The sequence below is a fragment of the Ascidiella aspersa genome, chromosome 6 (genome assembly GCF_963924565.1).
Source record: "Ascidiella aspersa chromosome 6, kaAscAspe10.2, whole genome shotgun sequence".
Classification (NCBI taxonomy): domain Eukaryota; kingdom Metazoa; phylum Chordata; class Ascidiacea; order Phlebobranchia; family Ascidiidae; genus Ascidiella; species Ascidiella aspersa.
Genome location: NC_139452.1, coordinates 14585711 through 14610442, shown reverse-complemented (window position 1 = coordinate 14610442; position 24732 = coordinate 14585711). Strand labels below are relative to the sequence as shown.

Below are 24732 nucleotides of genomic sequence, written 5' to 3'. Positions count from 1 at the left end.
CCCGAACATAATGTGAAATAGGAAATAATCAACACGTTAAATGAGAGAACCACCAAAAGTAAAAGCAATTTCAAGTATCACTTTTTTTTTATAAAACTAACTAAACATTGTTATCAAGACCTGTCGACACATTTCACTTGCAGGTTTGACCAAATCACGTTTCCCTGTTGAAACGAAATGACTCCAACCCTGCCGCCGTTGTATCGCGTGTCGTACACTGGACCGCTGTCAATCAGGATTTCGCCACGAAAAAAGATGATGACTCGAATCAGCCCGATTGAAGCTCTATACAATATGCGTAAATTAATAGGGCATGTAATTCAGCACATTTATTTACAGAAACCTCGTTAGTATTATTTTACCTAACGGCGTTCGAACGTTTTCGGGTAAAGGTTGATGCCAACGACAACTTAACGGGATTATGTGTTTTTATACATATACAATTAAATTATCGGTTGGCGATTTATCGAGTTGCGTCCTGATATGTTTTCAAAAGGATTAATTAATACCAAAGTTTAATCGGACCATCTTGCCTAAAATTTAATCAAAACTATATGTGTTTGCTATTTAAAAAAAAATAAAGATGACAGTTCATGCGAATTATGTGGTTGACACTTCATTGCACGTTTTACACTAGGTTTTACGTTTATAAACATTTATGTCTCTTTTTTAGTAGTTTAAGCTAAGTAATAAGATTAAAAGTCGCTTTAGATTTTAGTTAATTGTGAAGCATTTTGAAAGGTTTCTTTCTTTGTATTATTATACGAAAGCCGCTTTACCTGTGTATAATGCGAAACAGGTATGGTACTTTGTGGTTCCAAGGCGCTAATGTGCGGTCGTGATACAGGGTTTCTGTTTGACCAGTTGTGTCCCCAACGAACCAAAGAGCATCAGCCAACGCTGCTCCCGTACCAGTTGTTGAACTAACAGCCTATACAATTAGTTAAAAAAACATTAAAGCAAATTAGGTTTACCAATACTTTTTGCTATATTTTTCCATAAAGCTAGTTTATGTTAAATCGAACTTAATAAGTCTTGCGGAATTGTCTTTTTACTCCCATTTACAAAAATTCCAGCGTAAATGTAAATATTCCCACCTTAATTTGCATTCCAACAGTTCCCGTGAGAAATCTTCCGTCGTCGTATCCTCTCCACAAAACCAAGTAGAACTTGCGGTTGGATTGGTAGCCGAACACCAGCCCAATGTAGTTTGAAGTTCCACTCTCTTCGTTAACGAAAATACCGCCAGTAAAGTTCATTGAGCCGTAACGCTGCTGGCCAATCAGCAACGAAGGGACGGAAGAGTTGACAGTTTGTGTTATCTCCCGACCCTGATATAAGTTGATTGATTCGTTTTATAGCATAACCAAAGTTGATGCACAATATTAAAATAAACGTATGTGTTACAAACTAAGTATAGTGTGACTTACCAACTTCTTCAGCAATTAGGGCACCTTTTAATAATTACTATGTAAAACTACTTTTAAAGATAAAACATATAATTTAATGTTTTAAAGTTGCTTTGTTCCCGAACAAATTATGTCTCGTTTTACTGCATTGTTTCAGTACAGTATAGTAATAATCGTATTTCGGCACCAGGCAATCTAACTCTTCCAAGTTTATAATTTATTTGGGCTTACTTGATCGCAATGGTGTCTAAAATCTTATCCAAAATATTGGTATTTGGCTATATATTTAAACTTTTGAGAACAACCTATACAAACCTGATTCAGCACTCTCCACCGTGGGTTTGGTGTTCCCGCATTTATTTCGACAAGAGTATGACGTTCGAAAGAATTTGTCACGATTGACGGATCTTTTGGACACGTGTCTTCTGCGTCGTTCACTCCGTCCGCATCAAAGTCCAGCCGGCAAGCAGAATCTTGCATGTAAAGCATAGGATGGGGAACTAATATTGCGCAAAACGATTTGTTGCGTTTTCTTGTATAAACGGTGACTTAATGCTATTGCTTGATAAGAGAAACCACGTTCACAACCTTCAATCCAAATAAATTACGCCACTAAAACTAGCGGTATACGTTAGAAAGTATATAAGCGATACTTTTGCTGAAAGTTGCAGAGCGATGTCAGAAGCGTTACTTTAAAAAAAGTTGACATTCAATTGAAGTATTTTTATGCAACGGGTGCTTCTCAGGGTCGTTTCCGAGTTTACCACGAGTTCAAGTCGGGTGTTTGTGTAAAGCTCGTAACAAATCACTGTATGTACCATTAATTGCTGTCGTGTCAAAATAAAAAGCACAGAAGTCCGTGCCGTTCATCTCTACACCATCTCCATCAATATCCGGGTCGCAAGAATCTCCCAGACCATCCACGTCATAGTCGGACTGACTTGGATTGGGGATGGTTGGGCAATTGTCGAGGTCGTTAATCACACCATCTCCGTCACTTAACAAAAACTTTATTAAATTAAAATGCAGTTCTGTATTGATGGATACACTATAGAAAATGCCGTTCTGTATTGATGGATACACTATAGAAAATGCCGTTCTGTATTGATGGATACATTATAGTTTTGCTCGAAATATCCTTAAATCATACCCTATTTGAAAATATACAAGACACACAACTATGGACCATACTATTAAATATTTCACAGTTCAACAAATTAGCATCAGAATTGTTTGCAGGAGAAGTAGTAAGAATCACATATATCTACAAATGGAGTTCTAAACCTATATTCTATTTCTCAGTTTCTCCAGCTACAAAGGAGCATAACTTTTCAGGTGTAGATGGTGGGTCATTTGACTTACACGTCAATTCCATTGTCGCAAGCATCTCCTACGCCATTTTGGTCCATGTCCAACTGATCGGGGTTGCTGTGATTGGGACAGTTGTCGCATAGATCACCCACACCGTCGACATCGGCATCTGGTCCAAGGGTCACCGAAGATTCGAGAGGACACAGGTCTAAAGCATCACTGACACCTGGTTGAGATTAATAAGTTTTACTTTTAGCAATGTCGTCTAAATTCCAAAAAATGAGTAAGGGAAGTGTTTATCTTCGTTTGTTCGATAATTTTGTGAACGATTTTTAAGCCAGTTGTGACATTTGGATATAAAATAATGGAAATGTTACACGACCCATAATAACTCTTGTTTATAATAGGTTTAATATGTGTATGCCACAAAAAGGTTAGGTTTTTAAAATACATACAATTATATTAAAGCTAGGAAGCCTACAGGCATAACAAGTCTGTCTGAGAATTGTTGTGAGACAATTTTACAAAAAACATTAGGGTCCAAATGTTAAAAAACATATTTAGAACATTATTTTGATAAATATGCATTTATTATGCAAATTTCAAAATGAATGCTAAACACAGTCTCAAACTTATGTTACACATTTCCTCAACAAATGTGTGCCGACAGCGGAAAGTGTTATTTTTACCACTTTCAAACCTAAAGAGTCGCACAACGCCTTCATAAATTTAAAGGTGTCGCACAACTGAAAAGTTAGGCTTATTTTTTTCTTTACCGGTAGGCAAAGCTTAGAACGGCTACAACCGCTCCTCTTGAATGATGCTGGTAAGTACACATAAATAAATATTAAGTTTGGAAGTACCATCGTTGTCGTCATCGTCGTCACATGCATCTCCAAACCCGTCACTGTCTGTATCCACAAATTGTCCTGGTAGGTGTGGGCAAGTGTCGCATTCGTCACCGAAACCATCCCCGTCGGTGTCCAGCTGCGAGCCTGACGCTACGTAATTGGCCACTAGTGGACAATTGTCCTGCAACATTGTAACTTAATACATTGCAACAATACTGCATTAGCAGAATAAAGTTTACAGGTAAATTCGCTTTTAGTATTCGGTAAGGCCTATGTATAGGTCAAGCTGAAAAATCGGTTCGATTGAGCATTTCGGTTGGTCATAGGCCTGCAGTTCGAATTTTAATTAGAAAACTTGTTTAAATTTTCTTCTAGATTAAATATAAGTGTTTGCTAGGAATCCACTAACAAACAAATGTCACGACCCTGTGTGAAACACCGGCACCGGGGTTTGACATAGCAACAAAAAGTAAATCCATGTTGAAAACTAGAAAAAAACTATTTTGATGTAATGTAAGTCCAATTAGGTCATTAAAAAAAAATCGTCCAAGACACGCTATTTTTGACAAATGCGCAAAGTTAAATCCGAGTGCAATTCATTTTTTAGCACAGCGGTTCCCAACCTTTCTTGGTGTCCGGCACACCCCAGAAATAACAAAAGTAGCATCAAGAGGTTTACCAAAAGAGCAAAAATGATATACATTAAAAATTTCTAAATATAACTTGGCACCCTTGAGCGTTAACAACGGCACACTGGTATGAAACCACTGTTATGGTCAACTAAAATCATTAGCACAAAACTTGTTTTCTATAACCATAACTGACAAAACTAGTATATTCCATACATTATTTTCAAATGCAATCACCAAAAACAATGCAAATAGCAAGCGATTTGTTTTCGAACAGAGTTCGAAAAAATTTACCAAATTTTAGTTTTGTCCTATTCAATGAAAGCACTTAAAACTACTTTTCAACCAAGTGACTCAAGTCTAAATCACGTCATTTTTAACAAACCATTATGCAAGTCAATCAATTTAGGAGAAAATATCTAAGTAAAGTAAGGGAAAACAGCGACTTTACTAAACTTAAGTGAAGCCATTGACTTAAGTCATATCGAAAGTGTATCTTACAATCAAATCCGGAATCAAGTCGCCGTCGTCGTCATTGTCACATGCGTCACCGAAGCGATCCCCATCTGTATCTTCCTGTCCGCTGTTCGGGATGCCCAGGCAGTTGTCCTGGGCGCACCTACCGATGTCAGCACACGATATAAAGAAGTCCGGTTGACCGTCTGCATCGTCATCCGTGCCGCAAGTTACACCAGGGCCTGTTCCCCCGACTTCGCACTACAAGGTAAAACAAAAAAAATTTGTTTATTGTTTTTTTTTTATATTTCCTTCCAAGCGAGTTCCTCTACTTTGGAAATATCCAAGGTTGGATGCAATACTCTGGTTTTATGAAATGAGCTACCACAGACGAATTACGACCTGGTCACTGATGAATCATTAAAAACAGTTCAAAGTTTTAAAATAATGTAAAAATTTCCCTAACAAAAGGACTGCTTATGAAATTGTTACGCAAAATAAATTACGTCATATAAGATATTATTGATCAACTATACTGTAAATACCAGTGTAACTCCTGCAACATACAAACATTGCTATATTTTTAGATATATATTTTTGCGTGAATACGTGTAAGATAAAATGTTATTTTAGCCTTTGTGTGATATTAAATTCTGAAATATGTTTTGCAAAACACACTTGTTATGGGTTAAACAAGGCTGCCATGTGTTAATCGTTCCACATAGTATACCTTCTTAAAATATTGTGCTACTTAAAGATTCCTTAACCGATGTCCGAACTAACATAAATCAAATGGATTATTACACTTGCCTCACAAATTGCGTTGTTGAAATTCACGTTTCTACAGGTTGCATTGTGATTGCACCGCATGGACAACGATAGGCATGGATTCAAAACTGTGCAAGTTGAATATCCTGATCCAGTGTAACCATCAGGACATGGGTCACAAATGTAGCTTCCCTTGACGCACAAAAGTATATACATTTTTAGAAAATTCACAAGTTTAGATTTAATATAAGTTTACCTAACATCAACTTAGAAAACTAACCACTGTATTTGCGCAGGATACCAAAGGATCGCACGCATCGTGAGCACATTCATCTATGTCTTGACATACTTGTTTTGGTGACGTATCATTTACGCCGAATCCGGCATAAAAATCACCTTGATATCCAATGGGACATCCTTCACAGTGAAAACCGCCATATGTGTTGACACACAGTTCCTTACTGAAGCATGGATTGGTTGAAGAGGCACACTAAAACAGAATTTTAAAATAACTTTTCTTAAATTAAATTAAATTATCTAACGGTTGTCCACAAAAAAATTATTATAGTTTAGTTAAAACGTTATGAATATGGTTGGTTCAAATCCCCTTTTACCTCTCTTTTGGTAGGATTATATCTATTGCAGAGATTGACTTGAATTTATAGATTCAGAATTATGCGACAAGTATAGTTCACTAAAAACTTTAGTCACGAGAATGGAAAACTATAATATAAATATCACGCACCCGAAAATCTTAAAAAAAAACACATAGGCCTATAATTAACAGTTTGAAAATATTTTTTGTTTACCTCGTCCTCGTCTGTGCAGTTAACCCCGTCACCAGTAAATCCTCTGGGACAGTCGAGGCACATGAAATGGAAAGTGGAATTAACATCGAAAATATTGATGCACTCCACGTCTTGGAAGCACGGAGAAGAAGGATGCTTACACTTGCCTGTAAAACCACCGAATTAATGCTCGTTTTTATACACAACCGGGTGAACGATTAAACATATAATATTAATTGGAAAATATACGTACATTCGTCGAAACACGGTTCACAAAATGCGCTACCAGCCTTAGACCATTCCTGATTCATGCAAGGAAAACACTGCATTGAACCAGGTGTGCTTTGGTAACCTTCGAAAGTAAAAGCGCGATATGTACAAGTCACTTGCTATCTTATAAACAATATGTTGAAATCATAATTACCCGACGCGCAGGGGCTACACGCAGTTGATGAGGAAATGTTGGTGAAAGTTCCACTAGGGCATGGAAAACAGTAATCTGTAAAAGGTACATTATTATGATAGACGTCAATGCTTGTAAGTTGTGCAAGTTTTAACGATTAACGTCTATCATAATAACGCATCTTATCGAATTCATTTTTACAGTACACGTTACGTATTTTTCTTACCCTTTCGATTTATTGTTCTTTTTAACTGTGTAATATACTATGATCATATTGAGTAATATATAACGAAATATAACATGTTTGTTCATTTACCAAATCTCCTAGGCAAAATAATATTTTATACAATATAACTCAGATAAAGATTAAACTAAGTACAGAAGTTAGTAAACCGAAAATCAGTTTGTTTAGTTGTTATATTATGATTAGGGCGAATATTTTTTGACTTGTCAAAAAAAGTCAAAATTTTGTCAAAATTTACACGTTAGGTCAAAATTTGTCAATATTTTTGTAAGTTAAAATTGAATAAAATTGCACATAAATCGCTTAAAAAATTAAAAAAAAACTAAAGTCAGCTTTTTGAAATTGGTCGTTCGGTTATTTTGAAATTTATCTTTCATTTTATCAAAAAAAAAATTGTTTTGATATGAGTTAATTATGATGCATTTGTTTCGCTGTTAAAAGCATCATCAGTATCTTAATTCGAATGAATCAACATCTAAACAAACCGATTTTCGGTTTACCAAGTTCTATATTTAGTTTAATCTTTATCATTGATGTGCAACCAGAATCGTTTGTTTCACCATCCAGATTTAAGCAGATTCTGTTATTCGAAAGAAAATTCGTTTTATAACTCAGATATTAATAATATTGCGGCAACGATGCATACTTTGTTTTCTGCTGGATAGCGTTTTTTTTTTGTTACAAAAAGGAAGTTACCTGTTTGACCGTCTTCAGAAAACCTTCCTGGTTGGCATGACGTCATCACACCAACCAAGCAGGAATGACCCGCTTCGCACGGCGTACAAGCTGAACACTCAGTTGCATTGCAAACTTCGGTGAAAGTAAATTTCGGACAGCGGGTTGCTAACCCATTCTTACAAGTCTGCGTCAACGCAAAAATAGCGATTTACCCAAGCGGCGGCGAACAGTTGTAGATTTATAGTCTAACGCAATGAAGCATGTTAGTATATAAAATGTTGTATGACTTCGCAGTTATATTCCATTTTTTTGCAATAACACCAATTAACATAACAAAAATTTGCCTAAAAAATATTCTTTTATGAAAGTAAATAACTAAAACAAAGTGTATATTCAACAGCACTAAAATACAGTTTGTAAATTTAACGCACTGATAGTATTTTAGCAAGAAGTTATTTACCGTTAGAAATCGACTCCATACAAAACCATTTTATGAGTATAGAACACCATTCAGTTTGCTAACACAATAAATTGAGTTGAAATAGTATTTCGCCCAGTATAGTGCTAGAATCTAAAAACTCACATAACCGAGCGGACAAGCTTCGCAAGCTTCGGCCGCCCCAAAGCTGTGCTCGGTAGAGCTTCTTCCACAATCGGCTGGATCTAAACTAGTTGAGTTGTCATCCGTAGGACACCTTCCGCATGGAAGCATCGTTCCGTCACCAGGACAGTAGTACGTTGTCGGACACGGGTAGCATTTGCTCTCCACTGGCGATTTTTTATTTAATACACATTCAAATGAAAGTTTTTCAGGCAAACAAATTACCTTATATTTAAATATTTTAAAATAGTTTGTTGGTAATTTTTGGTTATTGTTTCGCCGATATTTTGCTGGTAAAAAAGTTTGGTTTTGCCAATCAAAATATCGCTCAGTATCTGCTAGGTTTAACAGTTTTAATAATTTATTGTTTTATTTCGCTAATCACTTGACCTAGACTTGATTGTGAGCACCATAATTTGTTGTATATAGTGCTACATTTAATAACCTGTTAATCGTCTTGATTCAACACAACCGAACAACTCCAGACGCATCCCGATCCCGCTGTGCCAAGCAATCGGATACAACCTCACGTATTTTGCAATAAACGTCGGGTTGAAGTCCACCTTTACCGTCGAGTTTGCATCGTCATTTCCCCGAATAACGTACGACAAATTTCCGATATCCCCAGTAACGTTATTCTGATGTTTAAGACAGAGATTGACACTTTCGCCACTTGACGATGCTGAGTAAATCGACTCAAACTCTTCGGTATTCGGTGAAGAACAACCTGTGTCTGTCGACAGACGAAAAATAGTGATTTAATGGCTATATAATATACTCCAAAATGCAAAACGTATTCATATAGCTCGGACTATATTGACAGATTATTTGACGAAGTTAGTGTCGAAGGAGCTATTTAAATTAACACGAAAACTGTTTTAGTAATAATTTTTGCCTGAATTAGGGTCCTGTAAATCAATGGTTTTAATAGCGCGCCGAATAGTCTTTCTAAAAGCGGAAAAAAAAACACAGTAGAAGTGAACAGAAATTTGCGGGAAAGGCAAAAATATGTCTTTATATCACAAAAGTTAGCACCATCACTTGACCCGGCCTGAATCAGTAAATATAGTGTTTACTTTATTAAAATACACACGCTTGGTCATCTCTAATCCACTTTATTTGGAGTCAGTTTGGTAAGCTATAATCGCAAATCACACCATTTCCTCAAGAAAAGTCGTAAATTTTGCTTTAATTGTTTTGGCGTTATGTCTGAAACTCTTCAGGGGTCACGATGTTCCTCGCGAGTTTTAGGCGGACAACAAACAGGAGCTGGGCTGTTTCAGGATGTTTCTATACCGTGACCTCGTTAAGGCTTATTCGACAATAACTTTAATACAGCAGAAGACGCACAAAAACGGTTCGCACATTGTTATATGTAATTGCGTATTTTAGGATAATTTTGTAGCTTTTGCTAAAAATAATATAGTTTGACAGAAATATTAATTTGGAGAGAGTCCAAGTCAACGCAAAATTAAATTTAATTTTAATACACCCGTCATACTCACGGTTTTATGTTATATGTAAAAAAACAGACAAAAATATTTTTGCCAGGATGAAACATGATTTGTATAGGAAAATTCTTTAGAATGCCGTTTGCGCACGGCGCTTTTGGGCTAAGTTCTTCCAAAAATCATTGTAAGACATTACAAAAAGATTTGCGCGAAGCGTGTGCAAAATATCTGTTCAACAATATTTCTCATATAATTACCATTTATCGCCATTGAATTTTGTGGAATGTAAATTAGCCAATTAACTCCATCATTGCTGAATGTTACGTAATAGTGAGTTAGCCAGAAGTTGAAATCTTCAAACCCTTGCGTAGCTATGGATGTAAGGCTTGTACTCTCTTCAAGGGATACCTATAAACAACAATTTGTGTAAGTATATTTTACAACCTGACCACTGCAATTGCTGCCAAGAAGCCATTAATAGCTTCGTGTTTTTTTACTATAAAAAACGTTTGCGAAAATTTTGACAGTTGCTGATATATTGAATTAGTTGTGCTAGGTGGTGCTTTATTAACTAGGTCATGACAGAATACATCAATATGTATCTTGTCTATCAATGCTGCAATTGGTCTTTCAACGGAATTGTTCTAAAAAAGATGTGGAACCTTTTATTCCAATGCGTCAAATTCATTTATCAAGATTTGACCACGGGCCAAATAAATAACGTATCCTGATTAGATCACGAATCAAACGCATCATAATTGACCATATTCACTTCCTATAAGCAGTGATATAGCCACCTAAAGTCAATTTTCTGCAGGTATTCAATTGTCAGAAGTATAATGATAAAAAGAAAACACACAATAGAGCCTAGAAAACAACAATACTTAAAATTGAAAAACACGCAGCAACATCTACGACGAAATAAAGCCGTATATTGTTGGTATAAGGTCTAATCCTGTGGAAATAAGTTAAAAATCGTCGAAACAAGACCTAATTGGCCTGAATAACTCTTTAAAAAAACAGTCTGGCGAGGATATGGGGCGTCCATCGGGCTGGCATCGGCCGTTTTAGTATGGGCGTTTGGGCGTCCTGAATTGAACTTAGTTACGATTTAGGGGTGACTTTTGAGGTTTTAGGTAAGAGGTTCTTTAGAACTTATTCTGGCCAATTAGGTGTTATTCCGATGGGTATAGGTATTTTTTTTTTGACTTTGACCATATTCTGACTATTAGATTTTAGTCCTATTTTGAACTTACTACGAACTGTGTTTTATTCCTACCATGGAAATTTCTGAAACTCAGTTGAAACAGAACGTACTAACCAACGTTCTTTAGCAAAAACTAAAATCAGGAAAACACAGAGAAGTTACTATTTATATCAAACAATCGAAAAGTGACCGATCTTTAAAAAAAGGTCGCCCTGAAAAACAATTTAGACAAAATCTAAGGCACCTCAATCCAAGGCATCGTATCGTTGTCTTCCGCCACCCAAGCACCGACCAAAAGAAATCCGTGTTTGTCAAATGTCGATTCCCGATTGAGCCTGGCGAAGTGTCCGTGATACACATGACCACATTCGCCGGTATCCCTCACAGACGACACTCTTATAGCCGAGTTGCCGATTGTGCCACTTTCAATTCCAACTGGCAGGGTACAATCTACAAAAGACAAATAGCAACTAAAACTTTCTTTTTTAATTGATTGTAAGTGGGTTATTAGTATTTAACAGACATGCTATATGGGAATAATAAATTCGAACGACAACAGCACATAAAAAACGGTAGGAAATAGTGCTTATACTTTATCAACTAGGACAAGGCGTTGCCAAGGGTCGACTACACAATCCGCATTAGGCGTTTTACGTCTTATAAATTCGTCAATCAAACTTAGACACTGTTTGTTTATACAATGAGATCCTGACACATTCTTTATAACCTGGCCATTAGATATTGAAAGGTTAGACAGCGTTAGTAAACTGAATGTTTTTCACAAATCCTTTGTGGTAATTGACAATTCGCGTTCGCATTCATTTGTCGTTATTTCAGTTTTAAATGTATGTTTTTTTCTAAACAACTGTATTATAGAGAACCGCGCTGCTTTATTAGTATCAGTACCGAAGGTCATTAGGTAACGTTTTTATAAGTCTAAATGTTATTGTAATAAACTTACCATACGTTAAGGCGTATCTCGTTGGAAGGCGTAGAAAGAATTTTGCTGTGCCACTATTATTTTTTGACTCTAACTCAATGAAATAATTCAACTGATGCCCAAAAGAATCATAAAGACAAGTATCCGATATCTATAGAAAACAATTGAAATAAAAAAAAATGGTGGGAAATATATGGATGTCCGATAGTTGACAATTTATTGCGATACCGAAAGCCGATATTTTGTAAAAAGTTTCACGACCCTATCGTATACCAAATTACGTCATTACTACCATTTTCCGATCTTAGGTCAATATTTGTCTTTTCGTTAAATCTCCTTAAACGGTAGGGTCGGTGGGTGGGATTACAAACCATGACTGAAATTCTAGTATTACTCTGGTATTTGATTGGTACCGATACAACATTACTATCGGACCTGTAGCAAAAATACCACTTGGTATCGGCATCGGCTAATCTGAACTTATGGAAGATCCAAGTGGAGACATGAGAAAAGTATAGTTACTAGAACAATCGTCTTGTTAAAGTTTAAAATCAGGCTTTTCTAAATTAAGTGGTTGATTTAACTCAAAATTGCAAAGTGATTATTAAAGATTAACAATATTCAAAACGGATTAAATTAGTAAGATAACATTTAAGCTACATAAACGTCAAAATATTCATGTCAAATAAACCTCAATGTTGATTGATAAAGATCTTCCCAGTATTGGACTCCCAGAGTCATATGCTACGACTTCAAAACAAAGAATGCTGGACCTTTCAAGTTTTTGTCTATAACATAAAAAATTGGGGATCTTTTGCTCCGCTAAACAACGTATGTTACACATAGGCGGAACTTTCGTTTAAAGCTAACAAAAAGCGATAATAACACTAACATCAAGCAATTTAAATACGTTTTGCTTGTTTTGTTGAAACTTTTAATTAGCCGCATTATTGCCCAAATAAAATCCTGAGATACGTGGGTTTAGTATTAGGTTAAGTAAGTCACTACAGTTGGAAGTGTAGAAAAAGTTTTTTTTGTGGTAGGCCAAATCCTACTTTTATTTATTAGCTGAGCATTTTAGTAAACATTGGATTGCAACCTATAAACAGCTAAAGCATTAATATGTTTTAACAAAATATGCCGTATTACTTACCTAACGCTTGGTTCACTGTGGACGTAATTTATAAGAGAGTTGTCAAAGCTGTCGACGTCAACTGCACTCAGCGCAAACATTGGAACGTGCGTAGAAAGTGAGGGATTCAAAAGAGTTATATTTACCAAAGAAGCGTTCACTTCAGGACAATTGTCATTTGTATCCCCAACATTGATTTTAATTATTAGAAAGTTTGTTTGGTTCAACAAAATGTCCTACCAAACAGGATTAACATTTGAAACAAACCAAAACTTTGTTGCTATTTAAATATAAGACCTCCTTAAATAATATTTTTTTTAAATATTCTTATTTAATTTGAACTAAAACTTGTGAAATACAAACAATTTTAGATGCTTTGCAGATAATTTTAGGTCGTAAGAGCTTTGTCTCACCTCTACCGTGATATTAAGCAGGTGAAACTGTGTTGTTTCGAAGTCTAGACGACTTCTGAGAAAAACATGGCAGAGAGAGTCGTTAGTGTAAACAACTGTTCCTACAGGAGGTGGTACCGTTGTGCCAAAATCTATTAAAAACAAAACCGAACTAAAAGCAATATAAACGATATTACTTTTATTAACAACATGAATGAAAAACAATAAAAAGCTCTATAGGACAACATTGTAATCCAAGGGTGTTTTAAGGAAAAATAAAAAATATTATTTTTTAAAATAAGACGTTGACAAGGTGGCGTACCAGACAGTGAAGAGCAATCTAAGAAAGTCTGATTGCTGATAGTTCGTTGATTTCCTTGCAATGCAAAAAAAGAACGGTTTGTGAGGTTTGCTCTGTTTTCTGCTGTAAGTTGAAAGAAATCCCCAGCTCCGTTTTCGTCCGACATTTCGACCCTGAATGATCTGTTGAGACCAGACAACCAAATTTTCCTTGTTAACAAGTATGACCAGTAACTGAAAGACTTTCATTACTATTCTTTATAAAGCATACGTGCTTGCCCTTTTTAAAATAGTTTGAATAAAATTTTGATGCTAATTACCGCCTAGTAAATACCTATTTGTATTGCCTTAATTTTTTTCTATTATGTCGTTGCGAATTAATGGCAACAAAAATATATTTTTTAAAACTCACCCATTTTTTCTTCCAAGTCCAAATGTAACAACGTAACTTCCAACTTCCATATTTTCCGGAAGCGTTAAAAACAAATCTATGTGTGGTTCTGCCAATATTAAAGGAACCGCATTCGTTTCACCTAAAACAATATATAAAAATAAGAAACAATTTAAGTTGGCCAAGAAAAGCGTTTGCTTGTTTGGGTTAATACAGTGGTAGTGAAACTTTACGTCGCGATTGCAGACATACAGTATGTAATAATTTAGTGTGAATAGTATAGACACACAATGCTGGCTATATATGGAAAGAAAATAGAAATCTTAAGTTGCAGCCAAAACGAAAATTTTATTATATTTAAACTGATTCTCCTGAAAACAATTTTGACTATAGTGCACTGACTTTTTCGTGGTTGACATTTAAAAAATCCTATGTATTATTTGCAGCGAGGTATAGGTTAGTAAAAGCATGATGAATGATAAGTTTCATCAAAAAAGGATGTATTACATTCAAAATTCGTGATTAATTCCAATTTTTTGTTTAATAGTGTAACGCTTTAATTGCCTGCAAGTCATACTGATGTAAAATACCACAAGTCACACGTAACACGTTTTCTAAATTCCGTTCGCTACTTTTTGTATAATATGCAGTTATATTTTGAGCGTTTTTATATACATTTAGGTAAAAGGAACAAATTTTTTAAAACCACCGTGTTAACACGATTCTACAACCGTTTCTATCTTATTGAATTTTACAAATAATAACGAATTGTTCAAGAACAGGCTAACATTAACATATCGATTTCCGTTAAGGTAATCAAATGCGGCTTTATACATGTCAAACACTTGTCAGACCGATATTTGTGTCGTTTGGTGGCAAACTGGTTGTTGAACCATTTGTTACGGTAGTCGCAACGACATTAGTAGTGGTTGTCTCTAGTGGGATGGCCGTTGATGTTACAGCTGAATCCGTCCCTAAAAAGCAGCATTTTTTTAATATTATTAGTATTGAAAATAAAAAGTATAAAACAATTTCACCTGAGATGATTTCAGTACTTTCGTTTAAAAATTCCTCTGAAAACTGTACATTTAGTGTTTCAAATAGAAACTCAGACGAGCAAGAATCTCGCTCAACATGAAACAAGTCAAATTGATAAACGTCGCCTATCTATATGTAATCACAAATAATTACAATTATGCAACTTATACTTTATCTAATTTATTTTTATGGTACGGGTATCAAATAATTACAATTAATGTTCATTTATCCATATTTCCACATCGAATTGTTTCCAACAACATATGTGTACCCATTTAAAGCACTGTTCCCCAACGATATCTTTATACATATATCAATATCTTATCGGATATACATTTGCTAAATCTTCCAAAAGAGATTAGTTTTACCTGTAGTTCTAGATCAAAACTGATAAATTCACTGCTTTCAGTGACGCATGTTTGATTCCTTATGTTCCCAAAACTTCTCTCGACTTTCAATAAACCTTTAGGAGTGTAACAAACTACGTATTACATTTACGGCTATTAAAAAATGATAATAAAAAATAAATGCAACGTATTTACCGCGCTCGTTGAGGCCAACGTTTAACATGACACATTCAGTTATAAGATTGTTCCCACTGCTGGCGTATGTCGCGACCAACTTAGTGCCGATAAAAAGAAACATGTATTCGCCACCCCCCAAAGTTATTGCCATTGGTCCTTCGTAAGTGAATGCCGTCCTAATTGCACTTGTAAATCTGTAACATATTATCTTTTTTGCCGTTGTTTTATTTCTCTCTCAAAAAAAGTGTTAGTTGTTGTATCACACAAAATCTGTAGTTGACGTTTCACACAGATTTTACGTGAAATTGAATTTTTTAGTTTGGGATTGTTTTTGGAACTACTAAAACTTGTGTATATTGCAATATAACCTACCCCATGTTGTGTAACTCATCGCTGCAGTTTCTTTGGGATTCATGCTGGTAACCAACGAAATCCAATGGATAGTACGTGGAGTTAAAGTATCTATATTATTAGAAGAATTTTAATTTATTTATTATTGCTGTAAGATAAACGTTCAGTTAAAAAATGAATCATAACACTTAGCATATAAAGTTAGTAGCCTATAATTGACGGCTGTTGCCAATATAAACAAGCGTTTTCTGCGACAAGTGTATAAGAACTCAATAGCTATTAGGTCAGCATTTTGGTAACACCTGGTAAATGATTTCATTTTTTAAACTAGAGTACTTTATTTGTTAATTGTGAGACTGCACAAACCTATATGAACCATTGTCTTCACAGGATTTTAGGTACAACAGCTCTTGGTAGACAAAGTTTATTCCAGAAACATTCCGGAACCAATCCTGAAATCCAGTGTTGTTCGGATTGTCAAGGTCGGCCAACCAAACAGTTACAGGGCTAAAAGTTTATAGGCAATTTAACATGTTTCGTAAAATAATAGTTAAGCAAACGATCATCGCAAACAGCAAACCACATATAAACACCTGGCTATGTAGAAAAAGGACGAAGGACTTGTAACTGGGTTATTTCCAAAATCTGGATGTAGCTTACTAAAATCATAATAGGTAACCGGCAATTTCCACAATTTCGTGTTGTTACACGATTCAGCTGAATGCAAATTAAGTTATTAAAATGTGCTGTTTTCACTAATAAAATAAGTTAATAGTATATTAGTGCAGGGATAACTAATCTTTTTTCATAATTAGCTAGATAAATGTAAGGCCTGACCATCGCGAGGCAAATAACTGTTAGCATTTACGATTGCGGGCCAGGTATAAAAAATTATCGATTTTTATTAATTTAAAACGATTTAATAGTTTGATAAATTTTAGTACGAAGGAAAAATGAATTACTATTTGCCAAAAACTGAACCGAGGTTTACCGAATTATCGTTAAGGTAGATTTTATCAAGTTTTAGCGTATCGCATTTAATTATTATCGCAGCTTCGGATCGAAACTAGAAATACATCAACTAGCGACTAAAACACCTATTTTTTAATAATGAATTTAAGTTTAATCTGTACTAACCTAGTTCGAGTTCAGGAACTTGTAGCCATATAATAGCTGTTGGTGAGCTTTCAGTATTGTTATACAAAAGACTAACTGTGCATTGGTAAGTTGACCCCGGTTGAGGCTCTTTAATAAGAAGTGTCGTGTTTGTAACGTTGTAAGTAAACGACGAACCTTCTGATGAGCACTTGACACTGTAAGATCTGCGATATTTACATTGGCCAGTAAATTCCTACGATAAGGCACCAGTCTATTGTTGTTGCTAAATTATTCCCACTCTACTAATGGTGATATGTGAGCCGTTATCGATAGTAATATTTTAAAAAAGGGCATTTCTTATAAATCGGAACATATTGTTCAGTACAGTACTTTTTCAGTGTTGAAATGTTTTTAGTCAATGAGATTACTTGAGTGGATATAAGTCACTGTTTTTAAATGAGTTGACTTGACTCAAGTCTTTTGACCAAAATGACTTAACTTACTTAAGTTGATACTTTTTAAAAAATAGCTTTACATGGACTTTGCTGTAGGCCTATATTGCGTTTTTGTTAATTTTAGTCATGTTTACTGCTCATAATCGTACGAGTTTATTCATTTTATTAGTTCAACGTCATAACTTTATATCAATGACTTGGCTTGAAGTTGACTTTCTCTTATAATGACTTGACCGGGAATTGACCTTGTCAACTGATGACTTATACTGGTACATTTTTGGCAGAAGACTTGACTTCGACCTAAATCATTTCAAAACGCCTTGTTACCAACAATGATACGTGCATATTTTGCCTAATAGTGTACACTGAACAGCAGTGATTGGTTAACTGTGTGCCGCGGTACACTATAGTGTGTTGCGAGAGATTGTTAAGTTTGCGACTGAATTAGTGTGATTTTGCTAAAAATCACTATTTGTATTACTAATATGCCGGCAATGCACTCAAGACTTCACCTATACCCATTATAATTAGATAAAACTAATAAGGTATTTACCGGTTACTTTGTTATATAGAAGGCCATTTGAATAATACTACTATTCATTGCAAAACAAACAAATGAGCTTTTTATTTGTTAAATTATTTAATAGGTTAGTTCAGTGATTAAAACTGTGTGCTGGAGAGATTAAAAAGTTGCTCGGATTGTTAAGTTATTATTGTGATATTTTGTAAAAAGTGTGCCTTGAATTAATTTTGATATTTTTAGTGTGCCGCAGGCGACAGTCGAACAAAACATAATTAAAAAGTTCGATGCCATCAATGTCGGACTTCGGGATTTGGGCTTTATGTCACACTACACCTCATAGCAGGCTGTACTACACCCATCGTACCTTGAAGCGCAGGCCTCGTAGTATAATTGTTTTTGCGTCAGTAACACGCTTTTGCGAACATGTGCCTGTGGATATGTTAGACATCACCATTCTTATCGCCTTTTACTTGCGCTTGTGCTTTTACGTGCATTTCAATTGTTTTCATTTATACTTTGACCTGATGAAGCACGGTTGTGCAAAGCTTGTCGAGAAACAAATACAATTTGTCTTTATACAGTGCCACCTGATTCCTCTATTTAGAATTAGACACATACGGCCATATACGAAGATTAAGTATTTATGACATTGTAAATAAAACATTGATGACTCACTAATTTGCGATAAAATTATTTATGAGGTATGCTCTTTTTACTATGAATGAATTTAGTTAAAACATTGTACAACGATACTATTTTTATGACTAAGATTACTTACATCATTTCGTCGATGCATTCTTGAGAAGTACTCCAGTGGGTGCCGCATACGACAACTGTTTCATTAAATGCAGCTGAACAATCTATAAAATATTGTAAACCTTTTTATATTTTGACACTTTATAAGCTTTGATAGTTCCTTTATTAGCTAAACAATAAGTTTAACGTAACAACTACTTGGATTGGTGGCGTTTTCTGTTGATGTGGTTGAATTCAAACAGTCCATGTTAGCGTTCGTGAAGAATGTTCCGTTTGTCGCAGTCTCGTTGAGTAGTGCAGTAGAGTTGATTATAGATGAATTTGCCACAAGCTCTCTGTATTTTATTAATATGTTTTCAACGTGAATATACAATTAACATTTCAAACATAATTACATTATTTATCGTTTTAGTGTTGATTAGTGTAGTATTTACTGGCAGTGCACCTATTACAAGCAATAAATAACCTACTACCGGTACTGGGAGAGTCGCGCTTATACTCGGACAGGAATACGTCATAAAAGTCTCACAAAAAAATTCTATGCAACACAGTATTACATATTAACAACTCCACAATTAGTAACAACTTTCAAACACTTATCTGTTGTGAAACTATAATTTTATTTTTATGATATTGTTTTATACCAAATGAAAACGATATAGCTTCAAGATAAAAGCCTGCGATTAATCACACTTTTAGTTTTGTACAAAGAGCTGTTCTACGTCTAATTTACCTGCATGAGCAGTCAACGCCCTGCTCCAGTGATACCGGCTCTAAAACGGGTTCCACGGTCCAATCACCTGATGTGTTGGATAATTGGTAGAAGAGATTGCTTGGTTGTGACCAAGTTAGAGACAACTCTTTATCCTTTGTTACGTAGGCGCTGTAATTTTCACCACTGAACGGAGAAACGTACAATCAGACTCTAGCAAAAGTTCCAAATCAACAACCCTTTTGTTTATCGAAATATATCTTGGTTCTTTAAAAGTGTTTAAATTTTAATTTAAAACATAAAAAGCACTGCCGGATCAAGGATTTTTGTTTTAAATTAATGTTTCTGTTGAAATAAAAAACAACTTAAAAATCACCTGCACAAAAATAGATTTTCTGTGACATTTATAGTCATTTTAAGCGATGAGAGACTGACACCTTGCTGTTCACATTTTCCACCTACGATTGCTTGCTCCACTGGATAAAGCGTGTTGATCATATCACAGCTGAAATTTAAGGTGTTTTTTTAAAGCCTTATGTTAAAACGGCTCTAATAAGTTGTCAAACATAACAAAACGATAACACATAAGTAGAAAATAAATATATATATATATATTTATTAATTCCCCAAGGGAAGAGATATTCTCATATTACAAGGCCATAACACATGGTTTCAGACTCCAGTGTTGTAAACAAACATTTTGAAATGACTTGCAATAAGTCCAAGTCAAGTCATTTGAAATATAACTTAAGTCCAAGAAGTCCAAGTCAAGTCTTTTGAAAACATAACAAGTCAAGTCCCACACCAAGGCATATAGGTTGTCCAAGTCAAATCCAAGCTTTTAAAATTGGTAAACTTGGGTAATAAATCAATTAAAAATAACATTAACGAAACACGAAAAGTGTTTAATGCGCAAAAATTCGAGATAAATTCTAAACAAAAACACTTAATTTAATCCAAAGTTATTCGACGAAATGACTTAAGTCCAAGTCAAGTTATTTGTCCAAAAGACTCAAGTAAAGTCATTTTGGTCGAACAAATTAAGTCAAGTCAAGTAATTTAAAAACAGCGACTTTAGTGCACTTTTGTCAAAAAATGACTCAAGTCATTACATCACTGTCAGATTTCTTAAAATTACAGTTTTTGAGAAAAATGACGTTTCCATTTTAATAAAATGCCATTCTTGGACAAGAAATAAAGTTATATGTTTCAGTTACACTTTAATTAACGAAAAAGTGGATTACGAAAAACGTCATACGTCCGAGTTTCAGAAAAATTAATAAGTCAATTTTTTTCAAAAAGGCTTGTTCTTAAAAAATTGAAACAATTTTAAGCATTTCAAAACCATGGTTTCTATGGCCTGGTGAATTGACATAAAATGACCCTGGAGGCCACTAAATCCCGCGCTCGCTTCAATAGCACACCAGTTGTTCTATCAATTTTTGGAGATACACACAGCATGGTGTTTGTAGGCTAGAAGGGTTCGGAACAGCGTTTTCTTAAAGAAATTTTGAATGTCTTTTTTTACGCCAAGCTATTCCGCCATCTCTTTGAATGTGTTTAAACTGATATTTATGTAATACATTAAACGATAACCTCTGGTTTCATTTGGTTACTTATGTTAGATGCTTAGTATGAACTTTGTGACGTCACTTCTGACATTTGTTCATCGTTCCGGAAATAAAATTATTCTACTTTCCCCGCTGGATACAAGGTGCGCCTGAGTGAAAAGGGTTAAGCAACACTGCGATAAATATACTTACTTGCAAGAAAGCTCGACACCACTAAGTCCTAGAGTGGCAAAGTCGTTTGATACGCTGTCCAGGGATCCAATCTCGAAGGTCTTTAAATCAGGATTGCTGTCCAAGTACAACCAACGTAGGTTCACTAAATTTCCCAAGTGCGGTATGTGCTTTATTTGATTTCCACCAAGGTACAGTGTGCGCAAAGCTTGAAAGCCAGATAAGCTGAAAAAAAGGGGTTATGTAAGATTAAATGCGCTTACTTTGAAATAATTTGAAAATAAATAATTAAATTAATAACATTACATAGAAATGATATTATGTATATTTAAAATTTCAATGATATTAAACTTTGTAGTATAATAATAAAAGATTATGGTTAGCCACCTGAAGAGACGGGGATGCGAACATTTTTTGCACAATGTGCGCAAAAATGTGCACGCCAAAATGTGCAAAAAATGAGCGCACATTTTAAAATAGCTTCAAAAATGTGCGCACTTTTTTCACAATGTGCGCACATTTTAAACTGCCTTCAAAAAATTGCGCACTTTTCTTTAACAATGTGCGCACATATTGAACTGCCTTCAAAAATGTGCGCACTTTTTTTAACAATGTGTGCACTTTTTCAACAATGTGCGCACATTTTGAACTGCCTTCAAAAAGGTGCGCACTTTTCTTTAACAATGTGCGCACATTTTGAACTGTCTTCAAAAATGTGCGCACTTTTTTAACAATGTGTGCACATTTTGAACCGCCTTTAAAAATGTGCGCACTTTTTTTCACAATGTGCGCACATTTTAAATTGGCTTCAAAAATGTGCGCACTTTTCTTTAACAATTACGCACATATTGAACTGCCTTCAAAAATGTGCGCACTTTTTTAACAATGTGTGCACTTTTTCAACAATGTGCGCACATTTTAAAATGCCTTCAAAATGTGCCCACATTTTTAGGTTATAGTTAGAATTAATTAGGGTCAGACTTAGAGTACATAGTTTAGCTAACTCTAACTCCAACTCCAACTCCAACTCCAACTAAAAAAAAAAAAGTGCGCACATTTTTGCGGGCAGTTTAGCACATTGTTGAAAAAAGTGCGCACATTTTTGCGGGCAGTTCAAAATGTGCGCACATTGTTGAAAAAGTGCGCACATTTTTGAAGACAGTTTAAAATGTGCGCACATTTTTTGCACATTTTGGCTTGCACATTTTTGCGCACATTGTGCAAAATAAGGCCACGCCCCCTGTTGCACCTGAAAAATCCGGTCTCAAGCACCGTAATGTCGTTATTTGTAAATGACAAAATTTCTAAAGAACTTTGACTGTCAAACAATTCCGATCGGAGCACGGTTATTTGATTGTTATCCATGTATAGATATCGTAAGTTGGTAAGATTGTTGAAAACTCCCTGTGAAATTAGGGTATACGTTATATCATATGCGGATTGTTGTATACTAAATAACTAGGGATATCCTACCGGTCTTAAGCGTACAATGAGATTCGAGGTTAAATTTAGCCTCTGAAGACCATTGACTTTCAGTTCGTCTGGAAGTTCCGCCTATTTTAAAGATTCATTTTTGACTGTCTATTTATAGCACTACAAGTGTTTCATAAAATCCTAAATTTAAGATAACATTTAGTTACGGTGCCCAGATAAAGCTAACGTTTTGAAAAAACCTACAGTAACATGAAAAATATCATGATTTCATTTTAGACCGAAACAAGAACCATGACGCTATTAAAAATTATTAAACTAGCAAATGAATTTTTTACGATTTGGTTATATTCCAGATGTAAAATAGTAATCGAAGCTCCGTCAAATGCAGTTTCCGATAGTTCTGTAATCGCGTTGCCTTGCAAGTTCAAACGATAAACATAGCTGCTGTAGCTAAAGAGTGGCGACGAAATTGCTGTAATTTGGTTACTTTCCAAATGAAGTGTTTGGGATACAGTGATGGCGCAAAAAACCTGTTGGTATAGAACAAAAATCCAACAAACAATTTAAAGCTAACAAGGCGGTAATGAAATGTTTAAAGCAATAGATGCTACAAACAATGAAATGACAAAACAAAAACTCATTTATAGGAAACGTAAAGATGCCATCTAAAATTCCGTGAAATTAAAAATCAATTTTCTATGAGAACTTATATTCCATGATGGCGAGTATTTTTACGTATGAACTTTAGTTATAATAACAGTTAACTTCATATTGGCATAAACTCGAATTGAACGCTTTTCTTGGATTTACGCCTCCCTGTTGACAAACAGAAAATGTGCAAACTGTTAAACATTTAAGATAAACCAAAACTCGCTGGCCTTCAAAACATTGATAATGCTAAATTACCGTTGGGCTTAGATTTGTAATAAATCCTGAGTTCATGTAAAGATAATTAACTGTAGAACTTTGAAAAAGGCACGTCGGTAGAGACTCGTCTAAAATGTTTTGCATGTAAAAATGTGTCGCCTCAACGTTAACAAACGCTTCTGTGCGAATATCCTTCAACACATTTCCATTGAGATTTATTATTCCTGTAAAACAGTATCGTTTCAAAACTTAGTGATGAGGCTCTTTCACATTAATCATATCGAAAAAAATAAAAAACTAACACTTTTCTATTAACAAAAAGATAAATACACCAGAACATTGAACTTAGATATTTGTAATACGTAAACCTATTTGTTGTATTAACATATTTTTTAAAATTAAATAACTAAAATTAATATCGATAAGGTAGTAGGTTACCAATCAACTATTTAACATAGTTCTTTTATAAATGGCTGACTTTTCTTTAGTTTGTTATCTAAATATCTCGCTTTTAAAAATGCCTGCTAGCATATTCGAATTACATTAAACTTTACTATTATAACGAGAAATGCTTTACGCGTTTAGTAAACACGGGGTTGCGCAAAGATTTATCGATTTAGGTTTAATTTTTACAATTTAGGAGTTGAAAAATTTTCAATACCAATGTTAATAACCTGAAGTAGTTGAAGTCAACGCATTTGATTCAATCGTTGATATTTTACTGTTTGAAAGGTCCAGGCCTGTGAAAATTGAAATTGTAGATAGTGAAAATTGTATATTGCGAAACGAGAAACTCTGTATTCTTTCAATTCGGTTGTAGTTCAACTGCAAATATGTTAATGTTCGGTTTGAAAGCGCATCAACCTAGGAAAAGAAAACAAATTTATCTTAAACCAACAATTAATTTTAAAGAATTAACATTTTGTTACTATATCAGTATAAACATTACGTATACATTATCCTACGTTTTGTGATGGAAAGTGAACTATCCAATTGTGGGACAATTGTATTGATATTCCGTTCCAAGTATGTCTTGTCAGTGCACTTGCTTCAATGAATGTTATCTCGTTGGAACTTAGAGAACTAGAACAAGACAAATAATAATAAAGACAAAAACATAGTGAGAAAAATACAATTTTGAAGTTAACATTTGCATTATCGTCGGGACTTAGTTACGTTTGTGTATTAAAATAAAAACCTTTCAGAAAAACATACGCAGAGTCAGATCGTAAACAATGGATGAAATGCACAATTAAAAAGATATGGGATGTAACTAAACCT

The 24732-nt window shown here is 34.7% G+C and overlaps 1 protein-coding gene across 1 annotated transcript in view; it reads right to left on the bottom strand.

The window, feature by feature from the left end:
* The window catches only part of LOC146140064 (uncharacterized), a 29888-nt gene extending 6216 nt beyond the window's left edge, over positions 1-23672 (bottom strand). The window contains exons 1-41 of the mRNA XM_083392610.1: positions 23491-23672; positions 22869-23114; positions 22624-22704; positions 22400-22554; positions 21172-21381; positions 19785-19913; positions 19430-19594; positions 18895-19031; positions 18719-18800; positions 17002-17186; positions 16458-16581; positions 16231-16371; positions 15886-15975; positions 15532-15707; positions 15358-15452; positions 14989-15118; positions 14790-14925; positions 13973-14248; positions 13583-13743; positions 13282-13412; positions 12890-13104; positions 12428-12524; positions 11758-11887; positions 11041-11246; positions 9847-9997; positions 8584-8871; positions 8121-8305; positions 7556-7721; positions 6637-6711; positions 6466-6564; positions 6234-6379; positions 5705-5914; positions 5467-5616; positions 4702-4917; positions 3584-3752; positions 2772-2946; positions 2228-2406; positions 1725-1882; positions 1098-1331; positions 780-931; positions 121-285 (exon numbers count right to left, since the gene is read on the bottom strand). Coding sequence (XP_083248736.1) covers positions 121-285; positions 780-931; positions 1098-1331; positions 1725-1882; positions 2228-2406; positions 2772-2946; positions 3584-3752; positions 4702-4917; positions 5467-5616; positions 5705-5914; positions 6234-6379; positions 6466-6564; positions 6637-6711; positions 7556-7721; positions 8121-8305; positions 8584-8871; positions 9847-9997; positions 11041-11246; positions 11758-11887; positions 12428-12524; positions 12890-13104; positions 13282-13412; positions 13583-13743; positions 13973-14248; positions 14790-14925; positions 14989-15118; positions 15358-15452; positions 15532-15707; positions 15886-15975; positions 16231-16371; positions 16458-16581; positions 17002-17186; positions 18719-18800; positions 18895-19031; positions 19430-19594; positions 19785-19913; positions 21172-21381; positions 22400-22554; positions 22624-22704; positions 22869-23114; positions 23491-23595 — 6521 coding nt within the window. The 5' untranslated portion in view covers positions 23596-23672. The remainder of the gene's footprint in view (positions 1-120; positions 286-779; positions 932-1097; positions 1332-1724; positions 1883-2227; positions 2407-2771; positions 2947-3583; positions 3753-4701; positions 4918-5466; positions 5617-5704; positions 5915-6233; positions 6380-6465; positions 6565-6636; positions 6712-7555; positions 7722-8120; positions 8306-8583; positions 8872-9846; positions 9998-11040; positions 11247-11757; positions 11888-12427; positions 12525-12889; positions 13105-13281; positions 13413-13582; positions 13744-13972; positions 14249-14789; positions 14926-14988; positions 15119-15357; positions 15453-15531; positions 15708-15885; positions 15976-16230; positions 16372-16457; positions 16582-17001; positions 17187-18718; positions 18801-18894; positions 19032-19429; positions 19595-19784; positions 19914-21171; positions 21382-22399; positions 22555-22623; positions 22705-22868; positions 23115-23490) is intronic.
* Positions 23673-24732: the final 1060 nt, after the last annotated feature.